This window comes from Nerophis ophidion, linkage group LG10, assembly GCF_033978795.1.
Source record: "Nerophis ophidion isolate RoL-2023_Sa linkage group LG10, RoL_Noph_v1.0, whole genome shotgun sequence".
Taxonomy (NCBI): Eukaryota; Metazoa; Chordata; class Actinopteri; order Syngnathiformes; family Syngnathidae; genus Nerophis; species Nerophis ophidion.
In genome coordinates, this window is record NC_084620.1 from 22130962 (window position 1) to 22157888 (window position 26927).

Consider the following 26927-nt stretch of genomic DNA (forward strand, 5'->3'; position numbering starts at 1 on the left):
GTGTGAGGGGGGGACGGCGGCCATGTTTTCCTAAACACAAACAACAAGAGGACCAGCGACTAGCAGGCAGCAGTAGACACGCACACACACACACATACATACACACGAAGATCACGCAGTGGCGACTATTGGAGGCGACCAAGAACAAAAAACAGGCGCATCGAGCACGGAAGCGCGGCTTTCCGTCGAATGAATAACGTTTCCGGTGTTCAGAGAGACCAAATTGCACGCAGTGGATCGGCGGTCGATAGCCGGCTGCTTGGTAAACAAGTGAAGGTAAGCCTTGGTTCCTCTTTGCGAGCTAACGTTGCTCCGCGCCTGTACGCTCAGGTGGACTCTAGGAGTCAACGGGCGGACATGAATTGCAATCCCCGGCGTGTTCATCTGCCTCGTTGTAGCCATGCTCGTTTGCGCTAGCGGACTTCATTGGAACAACAGCCGAGTGGCGGTGGAGCAGGCCGGGGAGTGCGAGTCTGATACTCCGCCCCCCCTCCGCCATCATAGCTCGTGTCATTTGAACCTCCGAAGGCTGAGGCCTTCAGCGCATACCTAGCACTAGCTTTAGGTATGCTACCACAATTTAATTACATTTATTTTAATATGGTTGGTCGCCTACACTAATGTTACAATTTTACGCAATCCAAAATGACAAATAGTGTTAGAAACGCTCGCCATGGTGATTGCATTGTACCCTTATGGTAACCGAGGTGAGGGCGATTGCTAGCGATGTGTTTGTCAAAACCGAGCCCACATTTAAAATCAGTTCAATTAGTTACATTTACGACATTCGAAGTAATTAGTTATGTTTCATCCCTTTTTTGTTTACCACGTTTTCAATACTTAAGTTGCCCCGCTGAACGAGCATTGTGTTTTACATGACAGTACGGTACTTCATTAGGCCCACCTGCCCAATGTATAACCCCTATTTCAGTGGTTCTCAACCTTTTTGCAAACATTTTTTTTAAATTCAAGTACCCTCTAATCAGAGCAAAGCATTTTTGGTTGTTAAAAGGGATAAAGAAGTAAAATACAGCACTATGTCATCAGTTTCTGATTTATTACATTTTATAACAGTGCATAATATTTCTCATTTGTAGTGGTCTTTCTTGAACTATTTGGAAAAAAAAGATTTAAAAATAACTATAAACTTGTTGAAAAGTAAACAAATGATTCAATTATAAATAAAGATTTCTACATGTAGAAGTAATCATCAACTTAAAGGCCTACTGAAACCCACTGCTACCGACCACACAGTCTGATAGTTTATATATCAATGATGAAGTATTAACATTGCAACACATGCCAATACGGCCGGTTTAGTTGACTAAATTGAAATTTTAAATTTCCCTCGGAGTGTCTTGTTGAAACCGTCGCGGAATGATGACGTGTGCGCGTGACGTCACGGACTGTCAGGAAATATTAGCTCAGCACCAGTTAGGGCTAAAAGTCGTCTCTTTTCATTGCATAATTACACAGTAATTTGGACATCTGTATTGCTGAATCTTTTGCAATTTGTCCAATTAATAATGGAGACTATAAAGAACAATGCTGTTGGTGGAAAACGGTGTATTGCAGCTTTCTTTAGCAGTTTTTTTGTTTTTAACACAGAGCGGTCAAGCGAACATGTTTCTCTACGTCAACCAGCATGTTTTTGGATGGGAAAATTGTGATATATATCTTACCGGAGACATCATTGGATTATTCGTCGTCCTGCAGTAGCTTTTTAAAAGGCACCTGTGAGCTTGGCTTCTCTTAGAGACACTGCGTGTTTACTGCAGCCATTTGACCTCGAGGTATGTCTTTACTATCTCACTAAAACACTATTAAAACTATAAGCAGATAAGGGATCTTCCAGAATTATCCTAGTAAATGTGTCTAATTACATCTGAAACACTCACACTGCCCCCGCCCTGAGCCGTCACTTTTTATTTTTAATTTTTTTTTTTTTCTGGTCCTTCGCTATCAATATCATCATTAACGAATCTTTCATCCTCGCTCAAATTAATGGGGAAATTGTCGTTTTCTCGGTCCGAATAGCTCTTGCTGCTGGAGGCTCCCATTAAAAACAATGTGAGGACGTGAGTAGCCGTCCCCCCATGTGAAGTCATCGTCTGCGACTTCCGGTAAAGGCGAGGCTTTTTTATCAGCACAAACAGTTGCAAACTTTATCGTCGATGTTTTCTAGTGAAGTGAATTATATTTGTATAGTGCTTTTCTCTAGTGACTCAAAGCGCTTTACATACCCAATATCTAAGTTAGATTTAAACCAGTGTGGGTGGCACCGGGAGCAGGTGGGTAAAGTGTCTTGCCCAAGGACACAACGGCAGTGACTAGGATGGCGGAAGCGGGAATCGAACCTGCAACCCTCAAGTTGCTGGCACAGCCACTCTACCAACCGAGCTATACCGCCCCTATACCTCTACTAAATCCTTTCAGCAAAAGTATGGCCATATTGCAAAATGATCAAGTATGACACATGGAATGGACCTGCTATCCCCGTTTAAATAAGAATATCTCATTTCAGTAGGCCTTTAAAGTGCCCTCTTTGGGGTTTGTAATAGAGTTCCATCTGGATTCATGAACTTAATTCTAAACATCTCTTCACAAAAAAATTAATCTTTAACATCAATATTTATGGAACATGTCCACAAAAAATATATCTGTCAACACTGAATATTGCATTGTTGTATTTTTTTTCCACAGTGAATCCTTGTTTCATATTTTGTTGACGTATTATTCAATAAATATATTTATAAAGGATTTTTGAATTGCTGCTATTTTTAGAATATTTAAAAAAAATCTCACGTACCCCTTGGCATACCTTCAAGTACCCCCACTGCCCTATTTTATAAACCAATGTTTACAACTTCTATATCACGGGTCGGGAACATTTTTGGCTGAGAGACCCATGAAAGCCAAATATTTTAAAATGCATTTCCGTGAGAGCCATATAATATTTTCTTAACACTGAATACAAATAAATGTGTGTATTTTTAAGTAAGACCAACATTTTTAGAGTATAATAAGTCTCTTATTCGTTTTAATAACATTGTTATTCCGAAGCTAACCAATAATAAATTGAATACTTCTTACCATTAATGCGACTTCTTGAACAAGTGCGGTAGGTTAGAAAACTGATGGATGGATTAAAATGCATGAGAATGTTTTATATTTTCAACGTTATTTTTAGCACTGTGATTACCAGTGCAATTATTCATTACTCATCGTGTTAAGCAACGTCAGCTAAGATTTATCTGAGAGCCAGATGCAGTCATCAAAAGAGCCACATCTAGCTCACGAACCATAGGTTCCCTACCCCTATTCTATGTCATACTGCTAAAATGTGATATCTTAAATATCATGCTAGTCATTTAGAACTAAACTGCATCACATGCTCGGTATTGACTATTTTGACCTCAAATACAAAAATGTTGATGCATATGCAAAAGTGCAATATATTTATCTGTTCAATAATCTATTTATATCTGAACCTTATTGCTCTTTTATCCTGCACTACAACGAGCTAATGCAACAAAATTTCGTTCTTATCTGTACTGTAAAATTCCAGTTGGAATGACAATAAAAGGAAGTGTAAGCCCAATAAGTATTAACTGTAATGCTGTGTTGCAAAACTACAACTAAAATGCAGTGCAATTGTCCTCTTGACTGTTACAACAACAATCTCCGCAGTCATCCCAGTTATAATAAAAAATACCACACCAAAATGCATGTAGTAAACATTCTCAAAAACATTTTTGAATAAATCGTGTTCTTTTGACTTGGGAATAAGTGTAATGTAGAATATTGAGGACAAAAAATAATCAATTCCATTTTGGTGTAAGGCTGTAACATTACAAAATGTGGTAAAAGTGAAGCGCTGTGAATACTTTTCGGAGACACTGTATGGATTATATTGCTCTCTCGAACTTGTGTATTCCTCTTAGTGGTGTCTCATGTGCTTATTTGTTCTAGTGCCGAGGACAGAAAGTCGAGAAATTACCTGGAGAGTTTCCCCCTGTCCACCTTTAAGTCGGAGTGATCTCGAAAGGCGCCGGGGGAAGGAAAGAGGGGGATTTCGGTGAAGAGGAGTGCAGGTCGCGTTTGCTCCCGGCAGCTGTTCCAGCAGCCTGTTTTTTTTTTTTTGTTTTTTTTCATGAGACTTCAAATGTCCCTGCGTTCCTTTTTTTAACGGACTGTTTCATGTTATAACCGTAAATGTGAGATCTAACTGCTGTAAAAAACACAACAAAAGGAAAGAGGAAATATTACTAGCAAGTGTTTTTTTGGTTCCATTGAGTATTTCCAAGGTTCTTTTTGTTTTTCAATGTTTTACAAACTTAATCAGCTGTGAGTAGCAGGAGCTTCCATTCTCCAATCTGTCGTCAAAGCCCTTCCATACTTACCGAACTGATAACCTGGTATTCCTCAAGCACCTACAACTGGCAGCTATTCTTGTGGATGTGTGTTTTTTGGGGGGAGGGGGGTCACCCTGTGATCACAGTCTAAGCACCACTCGGCCTTTTTCACTCAAGCCTAACTAAACCCAGCCAGCTCTAGCCTGGTCCAGCCCAGTCTACCCTGCTCCGATATCTTTGGACAGGGTAAGCTTGTAGAACATACACAACTTTTTTGTAGACTTTATATGAAAGGCAATCCTCTGACAAAAACAATTTTTTTGCTTCCCAGATACTCACTTCTGTGTTCGGACGTGAGGAATATGACTGCTGAGACTCTCAACTTTGGCCCAGAATGGTGAGTGATGGCACATTTTTAGCCCTCTGCTAACTATCAGTGGGCATAATTATGTAGAATTGATTGTTTTTCGTCCAGAATGCATGATTATTTTGTGTAATCTGTAAAGAAACTTTGCCACAAAATGGGGCTAGATGATTATGGAAGAAAAAAAATCACAATTATTTTGATGGATATTGCACATACTTGCCAACCCTCCCGGATTTTCTGGGAGACTCCCAAAATTCAGCGCCTCACCCGAAAACTTCCTGGGACAAATTTTCTCCTGAAAATCTCCCGAAATTCAGGCTGAACTGGAGGCCACGCCCCCTCTAGCTCCATGCGGACCTGAGTGAGGACAGCCTGTTTTCACGTCCGCTTTCCCACAATATAAAACAGCGTGTCTGCCCAATGACCCTATAACTGTAGAATGATCGAGGGCGAGTTTTTGGTTTCTTATGTGGGTTTATTGTTAGGCAGTTTCATTAACGTCCTCCCAGCGCGGTAACAAGACACAACAACAGGAGTCACGTTTTTGTCTACTGTAAAGCAGTTCGTCTGCCGTAAACAGCAATGTTGTGACACTCTTAAACAGGACAATACTGCCATCTACTCTACATGCACCACAATACCTCCAGGCAACTTCAACCCTTTACTAATACACTCCTCCATTCACATCGAATCTCCTAGGATTGTAAATAATCGAATGTATTTCTAATGTATATACTTGTTCTTATGCTATCTGAACTCACTATGTTCTCTGCTCGCTGTACATATCCTACTAAGTATGACCTACACTGTTTCAATGTCCATTTCTCTGTTGATGCAATTGATGATGACTGAAGTACTAATATCAACCAAAGCTCCTCATCCCAAACCCCGAATTGTAAATAATGTAAATAATTCAATGTATATACTATAATGATTAACTTGTGTGATGATTGTATTATGCTGATAGTATATATTTGTACCATGAATTGATTAACATGGACCCCGACTTAAACAAGTTGAAAAACTTATTCGGGTGTTACCATTTAGTGGTCAATTGTACGGAATATGTACTGAACTGGGCAATCTACTAATAAAAGTTTCAATCAATCAATCAATCATGCATATGTGACAATAACATCTACAGTTTTTAGAGAGTGCAGTGCACAACTGCGCACACCACCTCTAATATACCCTTCTCTTAACCACGCACGCCCGCCCCCAACCATGCCCCCGCCCCACCCCCGACTACGCCCCCCACCCCCACCTCCCAAAATCATAGGTCTCAAGGTTGGCAAGTATGATATTCTAATCACAATTACACAATTATTCATGAATTTTAAAACGTTAATTTTTATTGTACCACCAAAACTTAACTTGAAATACAGTTTAAAAATCAACCTAGATATAAATTAGTAATGAATAAACCACAACAAGTAAAATATTAATAGCAATACCAATACATTTGAATAAAAATAGCAATATTAAGAAATGAAACAATTTATTTTTTTCTGTTTTAACTGTTTTTAAATCAGTTTTTTACCCTCTATACCAATTTTAACATCATAGTGTGCTTCTTGTTTAGAATAAAATTTAATAATGTTTTTTTAATTAAATGCAAAAACCCTCTCATTTATTGCTCTAATAAATATGTATTTGGACACATTTGACAAGTATTTAAGTCAAAACATACTTTTGTAAATGTAACAATAAATGCTTTAAGTACATTATGCTTGTGTAATACTTTTTTGAACTCTTTAGTTTGTTAGCGCAATCTGACTGGATGTGGCACACCGAGCTATTATTGTGAAGGGAGTAAGTGTGCTGGGCTGTTCTAAGTTTGACAAGTAATGGGCAACTCACTTGAGGTTGTTAAAAAAATGAGTGTCCCTCTGGTTGCAACCACTGTTTGTACATTGATGTTACATCAATGATTTCGTTCACAACAACACAAGCAGATGAAATGTGTTGTGGCTGTATGGATTGTTCTTGCTAGCTTTAGCTTCATACATAAATGCTCGGGATAGGAGGACGGACGGGGAAGGGCTGGGTGGGTGTATGGAACAGTGTAATTTGGCCTGTCGCCACCATCACGTTTCCATCTCATCATTGGTTGTGTTTGTCGCTCCGTATGCTAAATGGCAATATACAATATTTATTGTGATATTTTTTCCGTAAAGGAAAAACAAAACACAAACATCCTAGTTACCTGAGATACTAAGTATGTCATTATTTTGACTTAGTAATTATTGACTTACTAAGACAAAATAATGACATACTTAGTATCTCAGGTAACTCTGACTTTTTTGCGGCTGCCTTATCAACAAAGCGCTGTGGGAAACCCTGGGGTATAAATGAGCACTACCGAACAGAAATGTACCGTATTTTCACAATGACAAAACTTCACTCACATTTTTGTCAATTTCCCTGATTTTATTTTGCATTTATCAGCAGATTCCGTTTAAATGGCCAATTATGTTACTTCAGCCGCAGTTATATTATATGACTTACTTTTTTGTTGAGTTTAGTTATTATTAATCAGGCATTTTAGCGATGTGTCAAATAAAAAACAATAACCTTGGTGAGATACCAAACTTCTCGTCGACATGCTCTTTTTTTGTACTCATTTGCTCCTCATCTGTTTCACCGTCACATGCTCCGGAATTTGCATGCATGTTGTGCGGCCCATTAATCTTTTTTTTTCTTCGATTATATTCTTATAATCATGAGAAGCCCTAATTGAAATCGAAATTAAAATTTGATTTATTGTCAAGCCCTACTAAAAAAGTGTTTTGTTGTTTTGTAGTGTTTTTGCGCAGCATTTAGTCCACATCTAGGCATTATAGTTGCCGTTTCCTGTTCCCTACTTGCTCGCCAGTGAATGTTTATGTAGCAATTAATGGGAGGTACAGCCTCCTGATTGGTGGCACTACATTTCTAACAGGCTGAGACCGCTCTGAGCATTCATGGTGTACGGCCAGACTGGGAAGAATATTTCTCTCGACCCATCTGCAGCTGCTCGCCTCTTTCTCTTTTTATCTGCTCCTGTGCTTTCTTAAAAAAGTGCAATGATCATCATTGCATTTGGATTTAGAAGCCATTCCGTTAAATGCAGGGTATCCCTAAATGTTGAAGCTTACTAAAAAAACAATCTGCCCCTCATGTTAAAGTAGCTAAATGTTATCCAATTAGTTAGTACCTTAAGAGGGCAGGTACTGTGGACTTTTTTAGCTACTGTAGTTTTAAGACTCCCATTTAGCATTCTGGGCATTTAGATTAAGATGCCCTAAAAAATGTCATACCCAAAGTAAATGCAAACCATTTAGATTGGAGGCATGGCTTTTTGGGCACTCTTGAAAGCTAACAAGCTGAATTTGTCTCCCTAAGCAGTCAGAATATTTCTAAGTGGTTCTAGCCCCAAGGGATAGGAGTTTGAATACACTCAAAATATAATATTTTTTTCTCATAATGAGTCAGTACACAATCCCATTTTAAATGTTCCAATGATGCCACAAACCTTGGTGCTTTGACATTTGTATTTTTCTGAAGTTAAATCTTTGCCAAATGAATAATATGAGGAAAATATGTGTATCCTGGAATGGTGTATAATCAATTTAATGTCTGTGAAATAAGATTCCCAATGACGGATAACTCCTTGGTGTGACAAGGGATTAGATTTAATACAATTGTTTTGAATCTTTTGAATATAGTGGGGTATAGTGACCAATCAGAAATGCTTTCATAAACTTAAGCCTGAGGGAAATTTGATTTGATTTTTTTCCACTTCATTTTTTTTTTTTTTTTTTTACATACTTTTTAAAGAAACTAACGAATATAAATGACTGAGATAGTTCAACACAAGTTTTGGTTGTATTTGATCAAAAGCTAGTTGTTTGAAATGACACTGTATACACCGCATCTGACTCCTCGCAAAATTCTAATTTTGTAATGTTGTTCATTTAAAACCAGATATAAATTTGACTTTTTATGCAATACTTTTCAAAGAACTAAATTAGGAGTTTCATCTGGAGGGCAATACTTCTGTCTTGATTAGAATACGTCGCGAAACAAAATTATTAAGCATTGTACATTGCATACAAATTAATAAACCACAATAAATCAATACAGATACTATGAATCATTAAATAGTATTAAAAATCAACTATATCAATAAAGTACAAACTTAACACTTCTGTCTTGAATAGAATAATTCTGTAATTAAAAATGTAGTATTGTTCATTTTCTGAAAGTAAATAATTAGGTAAAACATTGATTGAGATGACTATAAAGTTTTAGTCAGTGGAAAAAACAGGCTTTTACATGAAGTGTCGTGAGCTTCTTGTTAGTGTGTACTGATGTTGAAGACAATGTACACTTCATTGCACATGCACTATTATATCATTATATTGATGATTAAGTGTGTTATAAATCTAGAGAGTTTTGCAGCAGCACTTGTGTGCAAGCTGTCCGGTTTAGATATGCAAAGCAGAACGACTGCTTTAGTGATCACTCTGCGTGTTTCTCCATTTACCATGTGTAAATGATTCCACCGCAGAAAGCAGCTTTTTTTGGTGGAGTTTGTTGTTGCGGTCTTGTTCGCCTTGTCAATAGTTGCATTTTCCCAGTCTGCTCGGTGCTGTTTCAGATACTGGAATACGCTTGTTGTGCTACTGCTTTTTTTAAAGGAAACTTTGCAGCGTTCACTCATTTGTTGCACGACTGTTGCTGTAAATCTACCGATCCATCATAAAATATAAATCAGATAAATCCATCACTTGTCCCTTCTTCGGTACAAACGTCTCGTTCTCTTTAGCATTAGCATTACCCATGTTTTGCTCGGCTTGTGGATCTCCGTTAAGGAAGTAAGGGGGCGGGCGAAGGCCACGGAAGCTCATGGGGGCTAAAAGTATGCCCAAGCAAGAGGATAAAAACATAGATTTTTTTTGTTAATCGCCTGCAATAAAAAACTTAAATTTATTGATAACATTTATAAATCGCCCAGGCCTACTACTACATAAGCTGTGTGCATTTCTAGGGTCTTTTTTTTTTTTGCCCATCGTTCACAATAATTATATTTTTTTAATGCATTCTAACTTGTAAATAAAAGTCAGCTTACAATGAAGCCAATGGGAGGAGGTCCTCTATTCCGGCCATAAAACACAATAAATAACTTTCCAAAAAACAACAACAATACTCCATTTACATTTCGCGACTTGAATATCAATAAAGCATTAGTGATATTGTTATTATAAGCCTTAATGCAGACAAACTATTTTTTACCAGCGCCGTAATTACTAGCTAGTGTGGCTGTGTTGACATCATTGAGTGGTAAGTTGCTTTTTCTCGCATCACATTATTTCATTAAATTTTAAAGTGCTACAGTACAAACCAATATTTATAGTACAACGATGAAAGTTTAGCTATTAAAACAGATACAACACTGAGACTAAACACTGTCAGTAAAGCATAAGAAACACAAGATATGCAAAATAGTGAGTTTTCTAACAGTGTATGTATTTGTTTTAGATACACCGGACGGGCTTGTAGGCGTAAATACTTTATATTTCAGTCAACATATTTTACTGTAATTTCAGTCGACTCAAATGTTGAGGAATGTATTTGACTAAAACTAAATAAAATTAGATGACTGAAATATGACATAAGCACATTTTCGTCAAGAATGTGACTAAAACTAAATCAAAAATTGCTTTAAATATAACACTGGCCCTGTGTGCACTATACTGCGCAGGAAGTGCGGCACAAAATGAATGAATTAAGTGTTCTTACACCGAAACATGGTTCGCACACAGTGGCGTATTTAATGCAATCTTAAGGTTCCTAAACTGAAATGTTTGCAAATAGAGGGGTTTGATAACCGAGGTTCCACTGTACATGCATACAAATGTATTAGTGATGGAGTAATGAAGATATCAGATCGATATTGGCAGATATGCTGTACAACGTAGCACATGTTGCGACACTAAAACATGTTATCCAGTCACCCATAACTAAAGAATACCAGCTTGACGTGTGGTTGTCTATTAAAGATTTGTGGAGCTTTGTGTTATATAGTCTATAGCCAATTGAATATGTTGAAAATGAGAACTGTTAAATTTTAATTTACTTTGACAGGTAGTTGATCTGATATTTATATTTGATATGATGAGACGCTGCGGTGTATCCCACCCTCCCCCAGCCCTAGGTTTACAGGGAGTGCAATTTTTGCGCTGCCACGCTTAATGCAGCTCATCTACTGTATTATCATTACTATTTACATTCTGCAATCTTTAATAACTGGATCCCCCTAATAGTGGATGGAGAAACACTGCCAAATATGTAAAGCATGTCACTGAATGAATTGCTACCGTGCAGACTATTTTTTTCTGTGCACATATATCTTTACCCACTTTGCTCTGCCTTTTTTTCTTCCGCCCTACACCCACCTTCACAGCTCTCTGAGGTACATATGGTTTAGATGTGGGGTTGTGAGTCAGTAACACTCGTCTTAGAGGCAAGTGAATGGAGCCATTGTTCAGCTCCAGGCCTTGAGAGCTGGCCCCCCTCGTAACAGCCTTTTTCTCTCTATGAAACGGTCAAATTGGAAAGCTAATAAATAATGAGGCTGAGTGTATGGGGGATGATGCTTGATTCCTCACAGAATATAAAGTAGGGATGTCCAACATCTGCTTTTTATTCATCAATATCTAACCAGTATCGTCAAACACTTAGTTTGACATAAACCCACATAGACATATGCAGCAGCTTTTCCATGAGTTCCCTCAAACTAATGTAAAGTTTTTTTCAAATGTTTAAACAAAATAGTCATTAAAATCATGACCAATGGTCAACTCAACATGTTCCACAACTATCAAGTAAGACAGGTTAGTATTTTGAATAAATGGTGGTCTCATGTGTCCATTTTAACTAGGGATAGCTGAACAGTTTTTCCAGTAAATAAACTTTTTTTGTTTCGTTTTACTGAGTGATTCTTGCTGATGTGATAGTCGATAAAAAAATGTTTTCTAATTATTATTTACATTTTCAAATTTAAAGAAAGAGGCGTTTGTCCCACCTCGCATAACCAGCACTTTACATTCATTGGAAATCCAAAGGACAACTTGGAAATATTTCCACACTCACTGCGGATATACTATGGCAAGCAGTTGCTCTGTGGCGCATAACACAGTTCAATATCATAAGTTCATATTGTTTTCGGGGGGAAGGATATGGATTAGATCCGATATCACATTCTTATGCAATATCACGGGACATTAATGGTTAATAGATATCCCGATAATACATACTCATTTTTCAAAATTCCTGAATCCAGAACGGAATCTGGATCACTCCAAAAATGTTGTAATTTGTTTCTTATCCATTTTCTGACATTTTCTGAAAGTTTCTTCAAAATCCACCCATTACCTTTTTAAGATATTTTGCAAACTAATTTCTGGCCGCAAGATTGTTCACTCTTTGCAACTGTTTCAGTATTTGGTTCCGTTTGTTATATAGCAAAATATTTTTTTAAATGGTATAAAGACTCCTGTCAGTTATACACACACTTTCTCTGTGGGTGAAAAAGAGGTCATGAACATACACACACAGAAATTCTGCCTTGTAATGTAAATGTAAATAATCTGGACAACCCCCAAAATCTTATTTTACCCCATGTTGCTGACCTACTTACTGACAGAAAAACCCCGGCGAAGGTTATAATGTTTTTTGCTCGGTGGAAGCTCTTTGATTTTTTTGTGTAGTTGTGAACTATAAGCTGTAGCACAGTAACTGTTATACAATAGCCCCTTTCTTTGTATACCATGCACCTGGCTATATATAAGTTAAAGTTAAAGTACCAATGATTGTCACACACAGACTAGATGCGGCGAAATTATTCTCTGCATTTGACCCTTCAGCCTTGACCACCCCCTGGGAGGTGAGGGGAGCAGTGGGCAGCAGCGGTGCCGTGCCCGGGAATAATTTATGGTGATTAACCCCCAATTCCAAACCTTAATGCTGACTGCCAAGCAGGGAGGTAATGGGTCCCATTTTTATAGTCTTTGGTATGACTCGGCCGGGATTTGAAGCGATATTCTTTGCAGTATAGGGGACTTAGGCTGTTTCTCAATGTGCAAATACTACATCACAGCATGGCATGTACTGTCAGTCGGTGCAAAAATAGTCTTAGTGGTTAATTTTCCGTCTCTGCACAGTGTATTGTTTTCATTAAAAATATATCTTTTTACTAACTGCCTGTCGTTCTCCAGGCTCCGTGCACTGTCCAGTGGGGGGAGTGTGACCTCCCCTCCTCCTTCGCCCGCCATGCCAAAGTACAAGCTAGCAGAGTACCGCTACGGCCGAGAGGAGATGTTAGCACTTTATATCAAAGACAACAAGGTTGGTTGAAGCACGCAAGGCTCAAATAATCTTTTTCCTTCCGTGGAATGTTCCGTAGTGATTACATTGTAAGCAGTATTGCTTTTCAATGCTTGGTGTTCCCTGAAGGCCCTTTTGTTGTTGTTAGGTCCCAGAGGACATGCAGGATAAGGAGTTTGCTGCTATTCTGCAAGATGAGCCCATGCAGCCGCTGGCACTGGTGCCTCTCACTGAGGAGGAGCAGGTCGGCCTCAAACACAAACCGCTGTCCTCGGCCCTGAAGTGGCTGTTTTCCGTTGGCTGACATTCCTCACATTCCTCCCTCTTGTGCTCTTGTACCCATTCTCCCCTTTGCAGAGGAACTTCTCCATGTCTGTGAACAGCGTGGCCGTACTAAGGCTAATGGGAAAGGGGATGGGCGGGCCTCCCCCGGTTGGAGTAAACCGAGGACGTGGTACCCCCAGAGTCGGCAGAGGTGAGATTACGCTTTTGAAGAATAAAGAGCAAGCACTTTGTCCACATCAGTGTAAGTAATATACGCATACATGCATTTAAGGTCATGAAGAAAAGCTGCCTAACGCGTTGAACTGTAACTACAACTGCTGTATGCAAGCTGTCCAGGAAAACTAAAACAATTTTAGCCAACTACAGTGTTTATTTCCTCTTTTCTACACCATCTTAGAATAGCACACTTCCTCTTGGTCTCCCTTTGTCCTGTCACACTTGCCTGAGTGTGTGTGTGTGTGTGTTTATATGTGAGCAGGGCGAGGCCGTGGTGAAGGTGGATTCTACCAAAGAAGTATTGAAGATGTAGAAGTGGGATTTGGTCGCAGCTCCCGAGACATACATCGAAGCCAGAGCTGGGACGATCGGTAAGGAAGTAGGCGCACACTCTTGCAATGATTGTTTGTTAAAAAAATATGTAGTGTGACCCCTCGGTTCAAAACTAAAAATTCTTTAGACATATTTGTAACTTCAGCCATATACCTGATAATACTGGGTAATAATAGAGAATTTTTTTGTGGACAAAGTTTTTACTTTAATTTGTTGGGCCACAGACGGTTGCCGATATAAACAATATCGACTTGAACAGGTTCCACTATACAATGTCACTCTAATGAATTTTAGGGGTGAGCGTCGGTTTGAGAAGCCACTCCGACGGGAGGTGGGGCGTCCAGGCTTTGAGGAGGGCACTGTGGCCCCTGGGAGGAAGGAGTACACAAGGGCTGACAGTGATAATTGGCGCACCCTTCGGGAGGAGCAAGAAGCCGAGGAGGGGGAACCAGGAACCAATTGGAGACTGACTGGACCCCGCAGGGACGGTATGAGAAACACAAACATTAATAATAGTAATAATGGATCAAATATATATAACGCTTTTCTATCAACTAGATACTCAAAGCGCTCACTTGTGTCTATTTATAGATGTCTTTCCTCCTGTTTGATGTAATTTATTAAAACTAGATTTACAGACAGACGGATAAACTATATCTGTCTGTGTTAGATGGTGGTCCACGCTCAGCAGGCTGGCGGGACCACGTCGGTCCAGGTGAGGGTCGTCGGCGCAAGTTTGACTTCGACTTCCGGGATTCAGAGGGGCATGGGAATGGACGCCGGCGTGCCGGCAGTGAGGGACTGGAGGACGACAGGGACGGCCTGCCTGAGTGGTGTACTGACGAGGAGGATGGAGAGATGGGAACTTTTGACTCTTCTGGAGCGTTCATGCCGTTGAAGGTAAGTGTCATCGACACACTTAATGGAAGGCTTTTGTACATTTAAGATGTCCACAACAATAATCAATACATTTTCTGCATATCCTCTCACTGTTTTGTTCTAGAAGGGTGGCAAGGATGCTCTTTTGGAGGAGGATTTTGAGTTTAAGGGGATTGAGGAAGAAGAGGAGGAGGAGGAGGAGGCGGCGGAAGAGGGCCAGATTATTGCTGATATTGAGAGGAACTCTGCTGATGAAGACAAAGACAAAGGTAAGACACTTTCTTTAGGTGGTCCTTTTTAGTTGTACCTTGTTCCTTAAAGTTACATTCAATCCTACCAATCTGTCCGTCCTTCTCCCATCACTTTACAGAAAGCAAAGATTCCACCTCAGCTGTGATTGACAAGGAAAGAAAACCAGCGTCACCATCTCCCTCCCCTCCCACCCTTGGTGCCCCTCCATCCCTGGAGCTCCAGCCCAGCAACACTGTCCCAACAGTGGATAACCTTCAGCTGAGCAACAGCCACCCTTTAAAAGACAGCAGCACACCAAGCAAAGGTAGGCCGGTAGCTCTGTGTTAGCATAGATAAACACGACATGTGATTTTGTACATGCAGCCCAGCTCATCAGGTTTAAGGGGAGTTTAAGTGAAGACATTCTCATGTTGATATTTTGGATGGATATACAATCGGTTTAGCCACAAATATTTAATATCTTGTTTACTAAAACAGCTGCTCCCACTGTGTAACATTCAGTAAGTGCTGCTCTGTGCCTTGCAGCTAACCGTAAACTTGCAGTAAATAAAATAGAAAAATAAAACTTACTGGTTTTGTTTCAGATGTGGCTCTAGTGAGTGGATCCAAAACCAAGGTGAGCTCCAACACTGCCACCTCTTCAACTCTGCCTCCACCTCCCCCTTCTTCTGCTGCTCCCCTTCTTCCTCCATCCGGGGGAGGAGACACTGAGGATGATGAGGGCATGAAACACCTGCAGCAGGTATGCTTTGTTAGCCTCTAGCATAGCAAGCTTCAGGAATAGCTAAATGAGCAATACTGATAATTGGTCAGCAGACAAAAATATATCCTGTCTAGGTAATTACTAAGGTGTTTTTGTGTGTGTGTATGTGTGTTTGTAGGAGGCAGAAAAGATGGTGGCATCGCTGCAGGACACTTCCCTAGAGGAAGAGTGTTTCACACAGGCTCTGCAGCAGCAACAGGAGAGTAGAAACACTGCAGCGGCTCTACCCTTGTCGCACGAGGCTGCCATGAAGTGGTTCTACAAAGACCCACAAGGAGAGATCCAGGGTAAACCTTTGGACATGGCCATGTGCACGTTTATCCTGGTTCAAAAGTAGTAATGAAATAGAAATTAACATCTATTGTCTTCATACCACCACAGGTCCTTTTACCACTGTGGAGATGTGTGAGTGGTTCCAAGCTGGCTACTTCACCATGACGCTTTTGGTGAAGCGGGGCTGTGACGAGGGCTTCCAACCCTTGGGCGATGTCATTAAGATGTGGGGCCGTGTGCCCTTCGCCCCGGGTCCCTCCCCTCCGCCGCTGCTGGTGAGACAGCCAACGCAGCGCTCGCAGCCCACCCGGGCGTCCGCCGGGACTGTGAGTCAGAGCTCAGCCAACATAGACGATGGGAAGGGGTGGATGCAGAAGGGAGGGAAGATGGATAGACAGGGCACGGTAATCGATTTTCATACAGCAGGATTACAAGTAAAGTTAAAAAGTAAAACATGTTATAAGCATGTTTAAGTACAGTATTTCTCTTAATGTATAAAAACACTTGCATCGGTGTGTCCATAAATAATTAGACAATCTACTCACAGTAAACTGTCGTCCTCCTCTCAGGGGAACCTGGATCAGGATAGGCTGAAAAAACAGCAGGAGCTGGCAGCGGCTGCTCTTTATCAGCAGCTCCAACAACAGCAGTTATACCAGCTCATTAACAGGTGAGCCCAAACTGCATTTTGATTGTTTGCACTTGACACTATAGATGTTCCAATTGGCGTTTTATGCTGCCGATTTCGATCATCCATTAATGAGATCAACCGGTACCAATACCGATCATATGTATTACCGAAGCCGAGGAATACCGAGGATGTCGTTGTGGTTTGTGCAGCTCTTTGAGACACTTGTGATTTAGGGCTATATAAATAAACATTCATTGATTTATTGATATTAACTGTAAATTGTTAAATGTATTTATGTTAAATGTTCTATTGACTGTTTAACAATATAAACACGATATTTGAACTAGTTCCTTATTTGTTTTTATTACATAAAATTTATATTGTTTGAGCAAAACAAAGTCAATAATACACTAAACAAAAGCTAGAAAATACCATCTGCTACTCATTTAATTGTTTTCGTTTTTGCCCTCAAAGTCCTCCTGTGTCCAGGGAATTTCTACCTGAGTTTTTAAACATGAACAAAAACCTACAAAATTATAATTTTATGAAAATATAAATATCGATCTAATCACTCTAGTATCGATCATATACTGATATTACCCTCGGTATCGACATCACCGATTTGAAGGATTGATCCACCCCCCTCTTATGTTTAGTTTACTGACTGACTGTGAACTTTGCCACCATGTTCGTCAGCAGAGAGACCTTCTTGCGTTTGCCGCCAACGTGTGTGTCCAAAGCTACGAGCTTCCAAGCTAGGAGTTCCCAGGCCTCACCTGCTTCTGTTCTCTTCGCTGTTGCCCATTTGCGCTGCACTTTGAGGAGAGAGATAGATAGGAAAGCTAGAAAAGGAGAGGAAAAGCCCAATCGCGTGAGGGTTAAGGTGGTGTAGGAGCGCGATATCCCATCCACCACCTTGCTCTTGAGGCATTTTGGTCCACGGCAGGAAGAGAAATCCAGACAGTGGAGATCCCTTTTGACTGCAGCTCACGGTTAATATCAACAAGGATGTTGCTTTGTTGTGTATTGCTTTTCACACAGCATGGTGCCTGCCCACGGCACATTCTAAAAACTATTAAATTAACAAAATTGGAATAAAAAAAGCTTACAGGTGAAATGTAATTTAGAAAAAGTTGCAATGTTGACTAATAAAACAACACTTTTTTTTTTCTTAAAATTTTCATTGCTCAAAACATAATATTGAATCAAAATCAGTGTTTTTATGAATTATTGACCTGTCCAAGGCTCCGATTACTTCACATCAAATACTCCATCCATCCATCCATTTTCTACCGCTTATTCCCTTTCGGGGTCGCGGGGGGCGCTGGCGCCTATCTCCACTTTGAAAAATATTTTTTCTGGATGATTTTGCATATTTAGTGTGTTTGCCATAAAAAACAGATGTTTCTTTGACAAAGAGAGCAGAAAAACAAAAAAACAACAAAAATATAAAAACTTAAATTTGACGGATAGATCTGAAGTTGATGTAGACTCTAGAGATTTAAGCATTATATAAATAATGTATTATCAAAATTTCATGACCGAAGCAAAAAACTTTTCATACTTTTATACTGAAATAAATACACCTACAACTTATAAAATAAAAATATGGAAAATTATATTGGCAGCGGTATAAAGTTTAGATCAATGAAGGAAACAAGAAAGTGAATGAATATTTATAACTAAATACATTTACATATGTATTTAAAACACAATACCGAATGTGTGATATAACAGGATAATGCATACATTTATCATTAGTTTTCAAAACGGTTACAAAAAAGGGGGACCCCATTTTTATGACTTGATGGGGTCCCCGGGACCCCATTTTTGAAAATTCCTAGCGCCAACACTGTATTTGTGTGTGTGTGTGTGTGTGTGTGTGTATATATATATATATATATTTTTTTTTTTGTTTGTACTTCTACTTGCAGCTTGTATGTAAAACGTTGGAGGGTTTTGAAGGCTTCAATGGTGACTCCTATTAGCATCTTGCAAGCGTTTTTTATCATCTTTATAATCCTATAAAAAAAGACTTATTGTCTCTCATAACGATTGTGAACAATAAAAAAAAAAGTGCCGTTCCCCTTTATTATACAACCGACAATGACGGTCACATACTTATTCACAAAAATTGGTCGATACTAACTCTTGGTCAATCTACCGGCACAACCCTACTTGACACTAAAGGTATGTGATGTCGAGGTGGGTTTGAATATTTCTTGTTACAGTCCGCCTTTATTTTTTGTATTTTAGGTGCAGTGAGCAGGGAATGATACCTTCGATGAACAGGTCGATGTCAGTGCCAGATACAGGGCCCATGTGGGACATGCATACCTCAGCTTCACAGCCGTCAGGTGTGTTTTCAGCTGCCATCTGAGAGAAAAAAAGCAGTGCAAATTCCTAATTGGGGATAATGCCGTGTTAATGTTAACAATGTCCTTCTTTTGACTTGCATGTAGGCAGTGAAGCCAGTCTTTGGGACATAACAATGAATTCTTCAACTCAGGGTCCAACTCTGGAACAGCTTCAAAAGGTTTGTTCAGGGCAACCCTTACACCCCTATATTAGTTTGCAACATTTACACTGTTAAATGGATCTATGCACTGCTGGCTGTCATTTTAATGTGTTCTCTTTAGCTGCAGCAGGAGAGGCGAGAAGCTGAACTCAGGGCGAAGCGTGAGGAAGAAGAACAGCGTAAGAGGAGGGAGGAGAGGAGGAGGCAGCAGGAGGAACAAAAGAGAAGGGAGGATGAGGAGCTCTTCCGACGCAAGCAGGTAAAAAAAAGATTGGCCTTTCACCATAGCTTGCATTCTTCCTATCTGTTTTCCATCAGCTTTGCAACTGTAACGTATTTTGCGTGTCCCTCTGTAGTGTCGTCAGCAGCAGGAGCTGATCATGAAGCTGCTTCAGCAGAGCCCCCAGCAGCAGGGCCTTGGGGCAGGCAGCTCGAGCTGGAGTGGGGCTTCCTCCTCCGGACTGCCCAAAACAGGGAAATCCCAAAGTCTGACTTTGCTCGAGATGCAACAACAACGAGCCCAACAGAGGGACCGGGTAAGTCTCTAAACCGCACCAGTAGTTGAACTTAAATAGTGAAGCTTTGTTGCATTTGTTTTGCAGCACTCCTGTCTGTCGATGGGGAGTTCATCCCTGGGAAGCCAGTGGGCGGATGGCATTGGTATTTGGGGCGGGCCTGGAGGTATGGAGGGAAAAAGTGGCAGTGGTGGCATGGGCATGTGGGAGGAGGCTGTGAAGAACCAGGCCAGTCACCGTAGCAACGGTAACAACAACCTGGGCTTGAAGAACAGCCGCAGCAGCCCATCACTCAGGTATGTTACAAAAGCAAACCAGCCTGATTTTAACATTAAATTAGCACAACTCCTAACTAGGGCTGCGCAATATAGATGATATATGCGATATAAGTTTGGCTGACTTTATTGTGCTTTTAACACTATCGTTATATCGTGATAATGTATGTGGTTGACACATTTTAGCTGTGTCTTGCAAATTTGACAGCGTCAAGTGAACGAACGCGTACTGAAGGCAATGTAGCATTTTATTAGCTGCTAAGGTCGCTTCACAGTGCATAGCCACTTCTTAGTCAGGAATCATTGTTTCCATGGCGGCAAGTAACCTGCGTTTCTAACAAGCATCATCCCTGGAGGCAGAGGGATTGCAAAAGATGCTACACTGCGCACCGTAAGATAAGCTAAATGCAAGCTAAAGCTCTTCTATGTAAACAAAGTTGGAAGGATTGATACAAATTTGCACAGTATGGATATGAAGTAAAATATCATTATATGGTTGATACTGCAGTGGTTAGATTGATATTTTTATCATGAAACTAATATTTTGTTGTTTTTATTGTTCACAAACTCAGGAAATAAGTCACCGGTCACCGGAAGACTTCAAGGGGAACTGCAGTTTTTTGGAATTTTGCCTGTCGTTCACAATGACCATGAGAGACATGACAATGAGTGTTATGTTTTTGGCAGTCTATATATTAAATATGCCATCAAAAGTCTGTTTACAATGGAGCTTATGGTAGCTGTGCAATTTCACCTACAAAGCCTTTAAAAACATCTAAACACCTCCATTAAGGTTTTATATACATGATGTAAGTGTATCTGTAATGTAGTAAACTTTTACGGATTTTGATCGTTTTAAGCATATTGTATGTGGCGCATACATAAATTGTAAATGGAGTATTGTTGGTGGTTTTTGGATGTTTATTTATTACGTTTTATGGGTGGAATATAGGACCTATACATTGGCTTCATTGTAAGCTGACTATTATTTACAGTTATTTACGCACTAGAATGTTTTGTAAACCCTTTTGAAATAGTTCTATTATCAATAATACTATAATATTTTGTGATGTACAAGTATATTTTTATCGCAGGAGACAGCACTGTTAATTGCAATATAGATTTTAGTCTATCTTGCTCATTCCTGCTGCTCACATACACATGGCCGTCTACAGCGACCAGTACTTGATGCGTCGTAAGCGGACAGACGAGGAGGACAAGCTGCTGAAGCTCTTGCAGGGCATGAAGCCTCAGGATGGCTTCACTACTTGGTGTGAGCAGATGCTGCACGCCCTCAACGCCTCTGCCAACAACTCGTCTTCTCCTCTGGATGGTAAAATTTAAGTACTTCTGTACTTTATTAATGTGAATGACGCCGACTTTGATTTTAACGGTTTGGTTTTGTGGTCATAGTTTCTACGATTGTGACCTACCTGAAAGAGGTGGAGTCTCCCTATGCAGTGTTGGACTTCATCCGGTCCTACCTGGGGGACACAGTGGAAGCCAAAGAGTTCGCCAAACAGTTCCTGGAGCGACGTGCCAAACAGAAAGCCAACCAACAGAGACAGCAACAGCAGGTAAGCTTGGACTCGAGAAAAAAAGAACAGAATATTTCTGCGGTCATATTGGTGACATATGAAACTCTCCTATTCTTGATTCTCCCAGCTATCAAAGGAAGTAGCTGGCCTGAACATGAACTTCCCTCTGCAGGTATAAATGGACGCTCTTGCGCAAACCAGTTGCAATTGGGAGTGCATATGTCTTGATAGCACGCCTGGACCTTTTTTTCCACAGGACTCGATGCGAGGTATGAACCCAAGCGCCCTGCAGTCTATGTTCCAGGCCAATCACATGGGCAAGGGTGGTCTCTATGACAACCAAGGAGGGAAGATGAAAAAAAAACAGCCCATGATGCTGCACCCTGATCCCAGCATCTTAGGTATGTTATTTCCCTTTCCTTCCCTTCCTAGTTTGTTCCTTTATAATCCAGTATTTCTCTTCCCCACTAGCTCTGCTCTCTGATCAGTGTTAATTTCGTGGACTTATAATTTTTGTCTTAGTTACAACCAGTTTACCATGAATTGATTAACGTGGTCCCCGACTTAAACAAGTTGAAAAACTTATTCGGGTGTTACCATTTAGTGGTCAATTGTACGGAATATGTTCTGAACTGTGCAATATACTAATAAAAGTATCAATTAATCAATCAAAAAAACCTATTCCCCTTTGACAAAAATAAGACGATAATAAATCAAAACAAAATGCATTGACTAAAACATTACGAAATGAACTGAGATTTTTGTTGACAGAAACGAAATCCAATCATATTTGGTATTGCAGTTAGGTGGGACAAGTTATGAATATATCCAATCACAGCTCTTTAAAAACACACATGAAAGAGGGGAGGAGTGCGTTACAAAGGCGAGCCAATCAGATGTTTTCCTTTTGAGATGAAGAAGTTTTACTTCTCACCGTCAAAACAAAAATGTGTGGATTTAACATGTTCCACATCGTAATATGTTTACACCTACGAGAAAGTGAAAGGGACACATTTTATTGTTAATGCTATATGATGCCATCAGCAGGCAAGTCAATGTGTGTTTGCTCCGTTGGGTCTCCCACGCTAATAAACAAGTTATTGATGAAGGCATGTATCATTACTCTTTTTCACAACACATATACATACTTTTTTGTCAGGGACGTAGCATATAACAAATAGAAAAATGCCTGAAATGTATTTATTGACAACCTGTGAAGCTAAAAAATTACTTAATACATAATTCGTGACCATAAGATTTAGCTACTTTTGTGTTAAACAAATTATTTTTAAGTAGTGTAAATACAGGTGCTTTTCAGAGGCTGTATATTTTATATTTTAGTCCACTAGATCAGTGGTTCTCAACCTTTTTTCAGTGATGTACCCCCTGTGAACGTTTTTTTAATTCAAGTACCCCCTAATCAGAGCAAAGCATTTTTGGTTGAAAAAAAAGAGATAAATAAGTAAAATACAGCACTATGTCATCAGTTACTGATTTATTAAATTGTATAACAGTGAAACATTTTGATAATTTGTAGTGGTCTTTCTTGAACTATTTGGAAAAAAGATATAAAAATAACAAAAAACTTGTTGAAAAATAAACAAGTGATTCAATTATAAATAAAGATTTCTACACACAGAATTAATCATCAACTTAAAGTGCCCTCTTTGGGGATTGTTATAGAGATCCATCTGGATTCATGAACTCAATTCTAAACATTTCTTCACAAAAAAATGAATCTTTAACATCAATATTTATGGAACATGTCCACAAAAAATCTAGCTGTCAACACTGAATATTACATTGTTGCATTTCTTTTCACACTTACATTCATATTTTGTTAAAGTATTATTCAATAAATATATTTATAAAGGATTTTTGAATTGTTTTTTTTGTTTTTTAGAATTTTTTTTTTAAATCTCACGTACCCCTCGGCATACCTTCAAGTACCCCCAGGGGTACGCCTACCCCCATTTGAGAACCACTGCACTAGATATATTGTTATATTAACTGCTTAAAGATGATGTAGTTTCGTTTAAATGGATTTAGATTACTAAAATTTGACTAAAACTAAAATATATTTTTGTCAAAAGACTGACTGAAACTCTCTGTGAATGTTCTCATTGATCCAGGTCATTGTAATCTCAGGACATTCAATCAATCACAACTGGACTGTTAGGTTTGTCTTTGAAGACGTTTTGCCTCTCATCCAAGCAGGCTTTATCAGTCATAAGTCTCCCGACTAGATCGGACAAATCTAAGACAATGAGCATGAACTGTTGATGCTGACTCGGATGAGAGGCGAAACTTTCGTCTTGTAAGACAAACCCAACAGCCTAGTTGCGATCGCTGAAATGCCCTGAGATGACATAAAACGAACAAAAATAAAAAATTGTGTCAAAATTAACACTGTCTCTGATGCGACCCTTCCTTCCCTGTGCCTTCTCCCGCCTGCAGACTACTCATTCCACAATACGGCCGAGTGTCTGAGCCTGAATGAGATGGAGATGGTGGAGGATTACTGATGTGACGCAGCGCAGCAGCAATAGCTACCTGAGGCCTTCTGTCTTTTAATCAGACAAAATGACGAATGTGCACTGCTGGGGGAACCTGGGGGTGGGGACAGGGGTAGGGATTTTGGGAAGGGAGCAAGCCTTAGAGGTGTGGTGTGATCGGTCGGTTGCGGGTGCCCGTTCGGGGTGGCGCCCCCCGCCTCCGAGGCCTACTTTTCTCGTGGTTTTGATATAGTTAGGCTTCCTGCTGCACCAGTTGATCACTTGAGCTGGTGCAAAATGGGGAGGGTTCAAAGAAAGATGGGTATCCTCTGGCACTCAACATTTTAAGCACCTTATAATGAACTAATGCACTTTAATGAGATGGGATTTGAATTTTTTTTTTTGTGTATGTGTGCGTGTGTCTGTGTGTTTGTGCGCGCGCGTGCCCAGAATCAGTGCGCACACGCGGTATGTGTGAACACAGTCGATGTGCGTCGCAACTGGAAGTGTAGGAAAGGGGAAGTGTCGAGTGAGCTTTTCAAAGTCGGGACCTTTATGTTGAGCGCAAATCCTTTCTCTTGAAAGACAAACACTGTTGATATTTCTCTTGTTTCGCATTTTTTTACGTTTATATAAAAAAGTAAAGCTATTGAAAAACGGATCACAAAAAACTTGAAGACTTGCACTTGCCTAAAAAAATATTAAAAGATAAAAAAAAAAGGGGTTAGTCGTAGAAATGACTATTTTTGTGAATGTGTGTGTGAATGACTGACTTGTGATGATTGGTTCTTGTCAGTAATATACCAGTCTGCACAATGTCTTTTTTTTTTTTTTTAGTTGCTACCAATATGTGTGTGACACACGAGGCCATTTGACTTTTTAAAACGTTTTATTTTGTACTTCCATGTTCGTGTGTGTGTGTGCTACATGTGGAGTTAGAGAGAGAAAGGGCAATTGCACAACACATCCTTTCTCTCACCCTTTCTCTTAACCCCATTTTGGCGATAATGAAACGCATACACTTGTAAAATGTCAGCTTTGCGCTCCTCACACGACGCTCGCCGCTTGTTTATCCCTCAGTTGCGTTCCAATGTGAGGCGAATCACAGGAGACAATGTTTGCGTTTTTTGTGTGTGTTCATTTACTGTTGATAGAAATGAGGCAAAACTACAGGTACTCATTTTGAATATATGTGCTTTTTTTGTGTATGAATGCACATTTGTGCCTATAACTTGGATCGGGTGCGTGGCCATTGAGACATTAGCTCTTTTTTGAGAGTGAGTGTGGCATGTCAGTGCTCAGCACAGTGTATGTCAAGCGTGTATGTTTTTTGTTTTTTTATACATAAATCTATATCGTAAATGTTTCTAGTTCAGTCGAGGGGTGATCCATCCAAAGGTTAGTGCGTTACTACTCCTGCGGTGTGATCACGTTGCCTTTTGTCAGCCCTCGAACTTGTGAATGAAAGGTGTCGAGTTTCTGACGCTTGAGGAAAAAAAATGATACAGCATCTTAATGTGCAGGTGCACACCACGGTGCATGTTATGTTAGCATTGTGTTACTTGTTTGTTGTTGCAATTTGATAATGACGAGTTTTCTTTTTTATGAGAAATATATAAATGAACATATACATTATATACAAAGTTTAAAAAGTATTTGGACTAAGATAATGAGCACTTGGGGCTGCTATTTTTTTTTTTCTTATTTTTTGTTTTGTTTTATTTCATTCTCGCCATGTGAAGTGTGTATTATTTCTTTATTAAGAAAATATTGAATGTATTCCAAAAAATGACAAGAAACCCGTGCTGATATTTTTTTCCTCCAGAAGATTTCAAAAATGGAAACAAGATACAAAAAAGCTTCAAAGATGTTTTTTCTATTTTTAGTAGACTATGGAAAAGGGGGGAGAACTGGGGATAGATACAGTTGAACACACTGCCTCTACAATCCTGGTCCACAAATGGTGACTAAGAATTAAAAGAAATGACTATTTCTATTCCATAATGGATCTTTGGTTGTTTACAAACCACATGGATATCTGTGGGTGCATTTTTACTTCATTTTTTTTGGATCATGTTTTTTCATATTGTTTCCCATGTTAAGTGGGTGAGGTTTGCAAGTGCGCTTCTGCCATACGGACAATGAGTGCTGTTGGACACAAATCCTCCTAACTGGAGTTTTTTTGGGACTGCCGTGGATCCTGAAATGGGGAGCACAGTGGGGAAATCCCAGGATTAATCTTCATTGTTTTAGTTTTTTTTAGGGGTGGGGGGGTTGCTCGTGGAATAGAGTGCAAGTCGACACCAGTTGGAGGAGGTATTGAGAGGCGATAGGAGTCTTGGGCTCAGTCCTTACCAGCACTCACCCTGCCCTCACCAACTCACCTATGCACTTTTGTTCAATTCAAGCTGTGAGGTACCATTTTTTTGGGTGGGGGGCACAACAGGAGGAAATATATTTCCAAAATGAACCGAAAGACTGGAGTCCCCTGTACATAAGCATATTTTTATATCACTCATCGTAGTTGACGGAGAGAAAACATGCAAACAAATGAAGGAAAACTCATGTCGCGTGAATGTTTTGGAGAAAAACATTTGGAAAAGAAAAAAATAATTTCACTGAGACTTGAGCGGATGGGAAAGAAAAGAACGGAACCAAGCAGTTTCAGGACTATTGGCAAAATGGACATTTTTGTGGCCATAAGATAGTTTTCAAGGGCAGTGAATTTTTTTTGTTTAGTGTTTTGAGGCGGTGTCTGCTCAGCTGCCTTGAGAATGACAACGCAAAGACGAATCTTAGGTTCTGGTAAGGTGTACATGCTCGATCTAATAAGACTGTTCGCACAATGTACTCATGTCTTCT

General features: G+C 39.7%; 1 protein-coding gene across 4 annotated transcripts in view; it reads left to right on the plus strand.

Annotated features, from left to right (window-relative positions):
* LOC133560387 (GRB10-interacting GYF protein 1-like) overlaps positions 1 to 26927 on the plus strand; it is a 28291-nt gene continuing 1364 nt past the window's right edge. Inside the window, exons 1-25 of one of the 4 annotated variants that reach the window (XM_061912847.1) lie at positions 1 to 276; positions 3973 to 4601; positions 4687 to 4752; positions 12984 to 13113; positions 13241 to 13336; positions 13450 to 13567; positions 13856 to 13964; positions 14221 to 14414; positions 14597 to 14826; positions 14930 to 15074; positions 15176 to 15361; positions 15642 to 15799; positions 15939 to 16107; positions 16202 to 16497; positions 16663 to 16763; positions 18981 to 19081; positions 19187 to 19260; positions 19364 to 19501; positions 19599 to 19778; positions 19845 to 20053; positions 21208 to 21365; positions 21446 to 21609; positions 21698 to 21742; positions 21827 to 21971; positions 24028 to 26870. In XM_061912847.1, coding sequence (XP_061768831.1) covers positions 4718 to 4752; positions 12984 to 13113; positions 13241 to 13336; positions 13450 to 13567; positions 13856 to 13964; positions 14221 to 14414; positions 14597 to 14826; positions 14930 to 15074; positions 15176 to 15361; positions 15642 to 15799; positions 15939 to 16107; positions 16202 to 16497; positions 16663 to 16763; positions 18981 to 19081; positions 19187 to 19260; positions 19364 to 19501; positions 19599 to 19778; positions 19845 to 20053; positions 21208 to 21365; positions 21446 to 21609; positions 21698 to 21742; positions 21827 to 21971; positions 24028 to 24095 — 3249 coding nt within the window. In that variant the 5' untranslated portion in view covers positions 1 to 276; positions 3973 to 4601; positions 4687 to 4717 and the 3' untranslated portion in view covers positions 24096 to 26870. The remainder of the gene's footprint in view (positions 277 to 3972; positions 4602 to 4686; positions 4753 to 12983; positions 13114 to 13240; positions 13337 to 13449; positions 13568 to 13855; positions 13965 to 14220; positions 14415 to 14596; positions 14827 to 14929; positions 15075 to 15175; positions 15362 to 15641; positions 15800 to 15938; positions 16108 to 16201; positions 16498 to 16662; positions 16764 to 18980; positions 19082 to 19186; positions 19261 to 19363; positions 19502 to 19598; positions 19779 to 19844; positions 20054 to 21207; positions 21366 to 21445; positions 21610 to 21697; positions 21743 to 21826; positions 21972 to 24027; positions 26871 to 26927) is intronic. The other 3 variants (XM_061912849.1, XM_061912850.1, XM_061912848.1) reach the window with 3 other exon arrangements.